The sequence below is a fragment of the Hemicordylus capensis genome, chromosome 5 (assembly GCF_027244095.1).
Source record: "Hemicordylus capensis ecotype Gifberg chromosome 5, rHemCap1.1.pri, whole genome shotgun sequence".
NCBI classification, from domain to species: Eukaryota; Metazoa; Chordata; class Lepidosauria; order Squamata; family Cordylidae; genus Hemicordylus; species Hemicordylus capensis.
Window position 1 is genome coordinate 78179152 of NC_069661.1, and position 10849 is coordinate 78190000.

Below are 10849 nucleotides of genomic sequence, written 5' to 3' on the forward strand. Positions count from 1 at the left end.
AGTTCCTGGGCTCTTTGCAATCTAAAAGCCTCTTAAAACATTAACACAATTAAAACAATTTAAAAATAAAAACTCTAAAACCTGAAGCTTTAAAACTATAAACTAAAAGCCTGGCTAAACAGGTTTTCAGGTCCTTATTAAAAACATTCAGAGAAGGAGAAACTCTAATTTTATTAGAAAGTGCATTCCAGAGTTCCGGGGCAACTAGAAAAGGTCTAGTTTCAAGTTGCTACCAACTGAACTGGCGGCAACTGCAACCGGACCTCTTCAGATGATCTTAATATGCAGTGGGGTTGATGGATAAGGCATTCTCTTAAATACCTCAGATCCAGGCCGTTTAGGGCTTTATAGGTAATAACCAGCTCTTTGTATTTCGCCCAGAAACTTATTGGCAGCCATTGTAGTTCTTTTAAAATTGGCATAATATAATCTCTTCACGCAACCCCAGAGACCAACCTAGCTGCTGCGTTCTTTACTAACTGAACTTTCTGAACTACATACGAAGGCTGCCCAACATAGAGTGCATTGCTATAGTCAAGTATGGATGTTAACAGCATATGTACCACTTTTTAAAGGTTGTTTATCTCCAGAAATGGACATAGCTGGCGAATCAGCTGAAGCGAATAGAAAGCACTCCTGGCCACAGCCTCAACCTGAGAAATCAAGGAGAGGTTTGGGTCTAGAAGTACTCCCAGACTACGTACCTGCTTTTTCTGTGGGAGTTCAACCCTGTCCAGAACAGGCAGATCTAAGCCACTTCCTACCTCCCACAATGAGTACCTCCATCTTGCTTGGATTCAGTCTAGGTTTGTTCTCCCTCATGCAGCCCATTACCTCCTCCAGCCAGGCATTTAGGGGCCATTTCCATGACGTTGACATGGAGAAATAGATTTAGGTGTCATCAAGCATATTGATAACACCCTGCAACAAATCCCCTGATTATCCTTCCCAGTGATTTCATGTAGATGTTAAAAAGCATTGGAGACATTATGGAATCTTGTGGGACTCCATACCAGAGCTCTTGTTTTGAAGAGCAGCAGTCTCCAAGCTGCACCATCTGGATCCTTCCTGAGAGATAGGAGTGGAACCACTGCAAAGCTGTGCCTCCCACTCCCAACTCCTTCAGGCATCCCAGAAAGATACCATGGTTGATAATATCAAAAGCCCCGGAGAGATCCAGAAGGATCAACAGAATCACACTCCCCCTGTCGATTCCTAATTAGAGATCATCCAACAGGCCAACCAAGGCCGTCTCATCCCTATAGCCTGCCTGAAAGCCAGTTTGAAAAGGGTCCAGGTAATCCGCTTCCTCCAAGACAGCCTGGAGAGGAGTCACCACCACCCTCTCAGTCACCTTGCCCAACCATGGGAGGTCGGAGACAGGCCTATAATTGCCTAATTCTGAGGGAACCAATGCAGGTTTCTTCAAAAGTGGTCTAATAATTCCCTCTTTGAGACAAGAAGGCAATCTGCCCTTCCTCAGAGAAGCATTAATGATCTTAACAAGACCCTCTCCAATAACCTCCCTGCTAGATTGTATAAGCCATGTTGGGCAAGGGTCAAGAAGACAGGTGGTAAGGCAAAGTGTCCCAAGTATCTTGTCCACATCCTTAGGAGTCACAAACTGAAAGTGATCCAACTTAACCACACAAGAGGAGCTGCTAGACACCTCCACAGTAGACTCTGCAGTAACGGTAGAGTCTCGTTCAGCTCGAATGTGAGAGATTTTATCTGCAAAAAAATAATAATTAAAATTGTCACAGTGGGTAACTGATGGATCTAAATACTCATTCAGGGGAGGAGGGGCATGTACTAGTTCTCTCACAACCCTAGATGACAACGCTGGATGTGAGCTTGCAGAAGCAATGCAGGCAGAAAGGACAAACTTCTTTGCTGCGTGCATTGCTAGAGCATAGATCTCCAGATGTGTTCTGTGTTCTGTTGGATTCAAGCTGAGTCTTTCTCCACTTGTGCTCAAGCCGTCTACCTTGCCACTTGAGCCCCCATAGTTCTTCTGTATACCAAAGGGCTAATTTATAAGCGGGTTAGAGAGGGCGCTTAGGATCAATCATGTCTACTGTCCTAGTAAGTTCATTATTCCAAATCTGAACCAGGGCATCAACAGAATTGCTGGCAGAACCAACCTTAAAGCCTTCTAAGGCTTCTTGGAATCCTATTGGATCCAATAGCCTTTTGGGGTGGACCGTCCTAATGGGCCCCCTGCCCCTGCGGAGAAGGGTCGAGTCTGTGAGTCCAACCTTAACCAGATGGTGGTCCGTCCATGACAATGGGGAAATCACAGGAGTTGCCACCCACAAACACCTTTTTGATCAGAGTGTGTTGGTCCTGAGACCACTTGGGATAGGCCCATATATGACATGACCGCTATGAACTCCTGAAGTGATCCTGACAAATTGGTTCCAAAGTGAACATTAAAAGTCCCTCAGAACTACCAGTCTATAAGATGATAAGATGAATAAGGGGTTGAGGGTCAAGGTAAACTAGGAAGGTATTAGAAATAAAAGGAAAACAGTTTTTCTAACTCCTAACACTTCCTAGAGTGTAAGGAAGGTACTTTCAACTAGCAGTCTTCACATTTCTGATTCAACCATACCATGGGAAAGTAGCTGACAACAACACAGGAAAAACTTGCAACCTTTAAGCCTCACTGCAGGAAGAGCACCTGAAAGGAAGAGAACTTCTCCCTCCAGTCAGGGGGGTTGCACAGGAGCAGGATGAGAGCCCATCAGCCAATGAACAGGTGAAATCCCCACTTATACTGGAGGAGTCTTTAGGAATGGCACACATGTTAGTTCAGGGAGATTTAAAGTAACACTCCCACAGGAGATAGGATGTTGACAGTCCAGGTGAGATGCTCATTTTCTCTGTACCAGACAGGTACCTGCAGGAGATGAGTCTGGTGAGGACGTGACATGCTCTCTTCAAAGTTATGTTTGGTGCTTTTTTTTAACGACATCATCACATGGAGCTGTTTTAGTGATTTGTTAGTTGATTCTGAAATCTTCTCATGACTACATTTTGCCTTAACTGAATTCCTTTGTGTTTCTAACGTTTAGCTACAGCATAAACTATAAGTGTGTTTATATGTGTTTCAGATTAGAGGCTTTGAAACGGCATACTGCATAGACAGTATGGGACACACCAATGGGGGCTTTGTGGAACTTGGACCATGCCACAGAATGGGAGGGAATCAAGTAAGTAGCCTCAATACAAGTTGTTTTAAATTTTGAGGGTTGCCAAAAGATCACTATAAACACTTGCATTTGAATTTTAAATAGGTAGAAATACAACTTCCCCTCCCCCAGCTCAAAGCACTAGAAGTTGGGAATATATAAAAGTTACTCTTGACTTGTCATAATAATATGATAGAATGTTTTGGTCTCAAGTAATACTACTATAATAATCTTTGCAAGGCATGTCACAGTGTGAATATTTCCTCTCTTTGTATACAGTGCTCACTTACATTAAGGCGTTTCTTGTTCTTGGCCTCAATTATTTTTAGCCTGCTTTCCAGTAGGCTTCTGATATCACCCAGCATTCTGTGTGTGTCCCGTCTGTGTGTCCCCACTATCAACTTCGCAATGCCTGGACCAATATGAACTAAATCGAGTAAAGTAGGGACACCTCAACAGCGTAGTTTGTGATGATGTCATCCACCCTGATCCAAGATGGTAGCTGCATATACTTTTGAGACACAAGTTCACTAACTTGAGGACTGTCTAACTGATTTGAACTAAATTTGGAACAGCTATAGTGAGTGACACACAGGGACACCTCACTGGTGCAGTTTGTAATTATGACATCCACCCCGATACAAGATGGCAGACACATGAACATTTTGAGGTGCAAGAAATCTAACTTGTGGACCTCGATTAGCACCAAATTTAGTCCAGATGTAGACAATGAAATGAAAGAAGGCTGATTAGTTCTTACTAGAACAACTTGATAACTATTTGCTGGCACAGCTAGACTAACAGCTCGGTCATAAGACTTGCTTTGATCTTATGTACTGTATTGAGTTGCTCATTAAAAGATGTTAGAAGGTTGAGTAGCAAGATAGGCTATGGTCAAGTTTCTAATACCTCCACGTTTCTGTACTGTGTAGTACGCTCTCGGTATTCAGAGTGCTTCAGAAAATTTTTTGTTGAAATTACCTCCAACATCTCTTCAGATGAAGAGGAGCTGGACTCTGAGTTCAGGAGAGGGACCCCCAAAACCCCTGTTCTAGACACCAGCCCTGACCTGGGAGAAGCTGCAGGTGAGCAGCACCCCCAATAGTTCCCTGAGAACACCCAGGAACAGGAAGAGAGTGCACAAATCCAGCAAGACCCAGAGACCCCTTCATCAGTAAAGTGCCCAGAACATAACCCCAGTGAAGAAGCATTCCCCAAGGAGATTCGCCGATCAGAGTGTGAGGGACCCTCCACTGACCTCCCCCTGAGGGATTTTCCCATTTCACCTCCAGCAGAACCCGAGAGATGATGACAATCAGCTAGGCTGAAGCTACAGCTGTAGCAGAAGAGTTCCAGACTGGCAGCTCACCAGCTTAACTATGAAAGGATTACTGGAGGAGGGATCTGCTCAGGAGGAGGACTGATACTACAGGCCAACTGTGGGAGATTAACTCTGGGAGGACCCATGAAGGCACAAAGCTTCTATTTAAGCTTCACATTCCCAGGGGAAGGTGCTTGTTCAACAGCTCATCTATTGAGAGCCTTAGTTCAGACTTTCGCCCTGCATCCCATGCTCTTGCCTGGCTCAGAGACCTTCGATGTCAGTATGATTACTCCCGCCCTTTTCCTTCCAGACTGTGACCTACCCTCACCAGCCACACTCACCTCTTTATGGCTCACCTGTCTCTCCAGGTTTGCAGCTCTATTTGATAGGGTTGAGACTTTGGAGAAGCTGCTGCCATTCTGTGTAGACAATGCTGAACTAGATGGACCAGTAGTCATAAGAACAGCCCTGCTGGATCAGGCCCAAGGCCCATCTAGTCCAGCATCCTCTTTCACACAGTGGCCCACCATATGCCGCTGGAAGCCTACAGCAGGAGTTTAGGGCATGCCCTCCCTTCTGCTGTTACTCCCCTGCAACTGGTATTCAGAGGCATCCTGCCTCTGAGGCTGGAGGTGGCCTATAGTCCTCCGACTAGTAGCCATTGATAGACCCCTCCTCCAAGAAGTTATCCAAACCCCTCTTAAAGCGAGGTGTTGGCTGTCACCACATCTTGTGGCAGATAGTTCCATAAGTTGATTATGTGTTATGTGAAAAAGTACTTTCATTTGTTGGTCCTAAATTTCCTGGCAATCAATTTCATAGGATGACCCCTGGTTCTAGTGTTGTGTGAGAGGGAGAAATTTTTCTTTCTATCCACTTGCTCCACACCATGCATGATTTTATAGACCGCTATCATGTCTCCCCACAGTCATCTTTTTTCAAAACTAAAAAGCCCCAGGTGTTGCAGCCTTGCCTCATAAGGAAGGTGCTCTAGGCCCCTGATCATCTCGGTTGCCCTCTTCTGCACCCTTCCTAGTTCTACAATGTTCTCTGTGGTGACCAGACTTGTATGCAGTACTCCCAAGTATGTCTGCACCATAGTTTTGTATAAGGGCATGATAATATTAGCAGTTTTATCTTCAGTCCCCTTCCTAATGATCCCTAGCATGGAATTGGCGTTTTTCACAGCTGCCCCACATTGAGTCAACACTTTCAATGAGCTGTCCACCACAACCCCAAGATCCCTCTCCTGGTCAGTCACTGACAGCTCAGATCCTATCAGCATATACTTGAAGTTGGGGTTTTTCGTCCCAATGTGTATCACTTTACACTTGCCAACAATGAACCGCATTTGCCATTTTGTCGCCTGCTCAGTCAGTTTGGGGAGATCCTTTTGGAGTTCCTCACAATCTGTTTTGGATTTCACTACCCTAAATAGTTTAGTGTCATCTGCAAATTTGGCCACCTCGCTGCTTACACCTACTTCTAGATCATTTATGAATGCATTAAAAAGCACCAGTCCGAGTACACTTCTTACTTCCCTCCATTGTGAAAACTCTCCATTTATACATACAGTTTCCTGTCCTTCAACCAGTTACTAATCCACACATGTTCTAATCCCTTTATCCCATGACTGCTAAGTTTTTTCAAGAGTCTTTGATGAAGAACTTTGTCAAAAGCTTTTTGGAAGTCCAAGTATACTAAGTCAACCAGATCGCCTTCATCCACACCTGTTGACACTCTCAAAGAACTTCAGAAATTTCACGAGGCAAGATTTCCCTTTGCAGAAGCCATTCTGGTTCTCCCCAGCAGGGCCTGTTCTTGCTTAACAAATTCACCCTTGAGGATGCTTTCCATCAATTTGCCTGGAACAGACATTAAGCTAACCGGCCTGTAATATCCTGAATTGCCCCTGGATCCCTTTTTGAGAATCATTGTTAAATACGCTACTTTCCAGTCCTCCAGTGCAGAGCCTCCTTGTAGGAATAAGTTATATATATTTTACAAGGAGGTCGGCAATTTCACATTTGAGTTTTTTAAGGACTTTTGGATAGATGGATGCCCTCTGGTCCTGGCAATTTCCTAGTTTTTAATTTTCCCAGACAGTTTAGAACATCATCTCTTCTATCACTTCTATCTGACGCAGTTCTTTAGCCTCCATCCTTGAAAAGCCTGGTTCAGGAACAGGTATATGCTTAGTACCCTCTGCCGTGAAGACATATGCAAAGAACTCATTTAGCTTCTCTGCAACTTCCATATTCTCCTTAATAATCCCTTTCATGCTCTCATCATCTAAGGGTCCAACCGCCTCCCTGGCAAGTGTTCTGCTTCTGATGTATTTAAATAAGTTTTTGTTATTCCCTTTGATGCTTTTAGGTAAATGTTCCTCAAACTCTCTTTTCGCCTCCCTTATTGTCACCTTGCATTTCTTTTGCCATAGTTTGTGTTCCTTTCTTTTCTCTTCATTTGGACAGGGCTTCCAATATTGGAAGAAAGTCTTCTTCCCTTTTATGGCTTCCTTGACATTACCTGTTAGCTATGCTGACATCCTCCTGGACTTAGTGATACCTTTCCTCCTTTTGGGTGTACAGTCTAACTGGACTTCTAGTATTGTGGTTTTGAGTAAACTCCATGCATTCTGGAGCGAAGTGACTCTCCTGCTTTTCCCTTTCAGCTTTCTTTTCACCATACTCCTCATTTTGGAGAAGTTTCCTCTTCTGAAATTCAAAGTGTCTGTGTTAGACTTCCTTGGTGATTCTCTCCCTGCATGTATGCTGAATTTGATCACATTATGGTTACTATTCCCTAAGGGGTCCATGACACTGACATCCTGCACCAGGTCCTGGGTGCCACTCAGGATTAAGTCCAAGGTCGCCTTCTCTCTGGTTGATTCCAAGACCAACTGTTCTAGGGCACAATCATTCAGTGTATCAAGAAATTTGACCTCTTTGTCATTACCTGACTTTAAATTTGCACGCGCGCCGCACAGGGCGCATACACACCGCTAGCGCTCGTCTTTTTTAAGCCTTCAGGAATAACGACGGGGGCAGGGGCAGCAGGGAGGAACTCTGCCTCCCCAAGAAGATGTTTAAACGGAACAGTGCCGAAGGGGGAAGAGCGATGGGGGGGGGAGTACTACCACCCCCACCACCCCGCTTAAAGTAACAGGCCCCCGCCCATCTGGACCTCCGGACTGCCGAACCGGTCCGGAGGTCTGTAACAGTGTGCCGCACCGAACCATGCACACTACTACTAGAGAGACCCTTACTGTTTTTACTCCCAATGCCCCTAGTGGTCATTAGGATAGTTGGTGCAAAAGGTCGATGCACTGGAATTCCATCTCCAACAGATAGCATGTCTCCAGTAGCACATTTCCTTTCAGGCCTTGTATTGTCACCCACAGGGTTTCTGTGGAGGATTCCAGTCCTCCTAGGTTTTCTACCTTGTTAGATTCTATCCCTTCTTTAACATACAGTGCTACTCCACCTCCAAGGCACCCCTCCCTGTCCTTTCTATAGAGTTTATATCCAGGGATAATAGTGTCCCACTGGTTCTCACTATTCCACCATGTTTCTGTTATGCCCACTATATCTATTTCCTGTTTAGCAATCAAGCACTCCAGCTCACGCATCTTGGCTTGGAGGCTTCTGGCATTGGCATACACACACCTATATGCCGAATTTCTTACCTGGTGTATGCTATCTTTCTTTTGACTCTTTGACCAGCAAGCATAGCCTTCTGTCTGCTCTTTATGTGGTTCTACTCTGTCCCCTTCTGTTTTATCTGAATCTTTTACACGCTCACACCCTAAGGGTTGACATTTGCCTAACCAGATACTGTCCAGCTCCTGTCGGCTGTTCCCCAGGTATCATTTTAAAAGCTGCTCTGCAATCTTTTTGATTTTAAGTGCCAACAGTCTGGTTCCATCTTGGTTCAAGTGCAGCCCGTCCTTTTTGTACAAGCTTTGCTTGCCCCAAAATGTATCCCAGGGCCTAACAAATCTAAACCCCTCCTCCTGGCACCAACATCTCATCCATGTATTGAAACCCCTCAGCTCTGCCTGTCTCACTGAACCTGTGCATGAAACAGATAGCATTTCTGAGAATGCTACCTTGGGGGTCCTGGACTTAAATTGCTACCTATCAGCCTAAATTTGGCTTCCCGGACCTCCTGACTACATTTCCCCACATCTTTGGTGCTGACATGCTCCATGACAGCTGTCTCCTTCCCAGCACTGCCTAACTGTCTGTCTAGACACTCCGTGATGTCTGCAACCTTCGCACCAGGCAAGGAGGTCACCATGCGGTCAACACGTGGGTTGCAAACCCATCTCTCAATACTGCTAATCAGGGGTGTAGGCTTCATTGGACAAGGGGAGACAATTGTCCCCAGGCCCACAAAGTCTGCCCCCCAAGGCCCCTCAGCCAGTCCCCCTTGCCCTGCTCGCCCACTCTCCTGCTCACTGGCTGGGTGAGCTAAGCATCCTGCAAGCTGCTGGAGCTCCTTCCCTCTCTACCTCTCAGCTGAAGTACCCCCTTGGACCATCATTCCACCCCCATATGGAAGAATCTGCCCTTTGCCTTCATAAAAAAGGGTAAAACACCCACCTTTCTGTCGCAGCCTTTGATCACCTGGAATGACTTGGAATAGGGCTTTGGTGTTGAGCAGGGTGGGAGGAATATGTATATTTAAATTAAAGTGGATTAGACAATTGTTAGTTTTTAATTTTTTTAATTTAAAAAAAACATCAAAAAAAGTCCTATAAGTGGCTTGTTTCATGGAATAAAATTACAAAAACTTCTGGAACAAACAAGCTGTGTGTGTAGATAGATAGATATACATACACTATGTTCAAGTTGGTTTGCATCTCAGAAGGTCTGAGTGAGAACTGTGAAGCATGTGTTGTGCTTCTATTTTTATTTTTTTTATTTTTTATTTAGAAATGCACTGTATGTCCAAGCTGGTTGGATGTGTCCAAAAACCTCATTCACACTATTTACACTGTATGTCATCAATCAGTATGATTCTGTAATGATATGAAATGTTAAGGAGGCCCTGCACATGCTGATTCACCCCCAGCCCCACACCCCCTAGGGATGGCCTTGCACCTGCAGAGAGTGGTTTTATCTCAGTACTATGAGAGGCCACAACCAGCCTTCCTTCCATGTTGGGGATCAGGGAGAATGACTTTTAGGATGGAGGGCATAACTTCAGGAGCCCTTTAAACCCCAGCATGTCTCATCTGTCTTAAAATCTTACCAAGAAGAGGCAGATTCCTCAGTCTCTCCTTTTCTCTCGAGGAACAGTGCTAATTCTTGCTCTTTTCTTTATTTCTCCCCACCTATCTTCCTTGCTTCAGTGGGATTTGCTGGTCTCCTGTAGGGAGCAAAATATTCTGGGAGCACAAATTAAGTTTAGTTTGATTTATATCCTTGAGCATGTGCAATCCTATATGCAATTACCAGGGAAGGATCTCACAACAGTTGAATGCAATGGAGTTTATTTTTAAATAGACATGGTTTCCTTGCTAGTAAGTCCTTTAGGTTTCAGTGGAATGTACTTCCAGCACAATGTGGTTAGACTTGCTGTCTGAGGCTGCAATTCTCCACACACTTACCTGAGACTTTTACACACAGCAGATTTTATTGGGAGGCTTTACTGCGAAATCGAAGTTGTCCCAAAAAACCACAATGCAAATAGTTAATTTTACCCCGGATATAAATCAGGCTACAATCTAATGAGCAGTGAAAAACCCGTATTATGTGTGAACAGCTCCTCGATAACTCACAGGGACTTTGGGGTAAATCTGGCCGATATGTGAATGCACACCCTCCATTCCAGAGGAGATGTGTATTAAAGGGCTTTAAAAACCCCATGTGAAAAACTTTCCGGAAGCAAACTTTTCTGAATTTGTTCGGATTTCTGAGAAAACATATAGGCTCACACTGCATGGTTGAAAGTTTCCTTTGTTAATCCGCATCAAGGGGCCCATCTTAGAATCTCGTCCCCAGGTCCACTCCAACCTTGCTACATCCCTGCCTCTAATGATTGAATTGCCCACTACAAGGAGGTCCTTGACTCCTTGTATATGCCATATACCGAGTCATGGAGGTTTTTGTCTCAGTATATGGCAGCTTCCTATGTTCCAAGGCCATCCTAGCTGTGTGGGTAAGTGACAATGACATTGTTATGTGCCCAATGGGTTTCAGATTGCTTCTTTTGCAAGGGCTTTTATTAATCCTTGAAACAAGTTAAATACATCTAAATAAGGCTGATTTAACCTTATTTAAATGTATGTCACATGTTTCAAGGATCAACAAAAACCCTTAGG

General features: G+C 44.5%; 1 protein-coding gene across 5 annotated transcripts in view; it reads left to right on the forward strand.

The window, feature by feature from the left end:
• GALNT7 (polypeptide N-acetylgalactosaminyltransferase 7) overlaps positions 1-10849 on the forward strand; it is a 72420-nt gene that overhangs the window by 52845 nt on the left and 8726 nt on the right. For all 5 annotated transcript variants that reach the window (XM_053254220.1, XM_053254221.1, XM_053254223.1 and 2 more), the window contains exon 10: positions 3117-3215. In XM_053254220.1, the coding sequence (XP_053110195.1) occupies positions 3117-3215 (99 nt within the window). The remainder of the gene's footprint in view (positions 1-3116; positions 3216-10849) is intronic.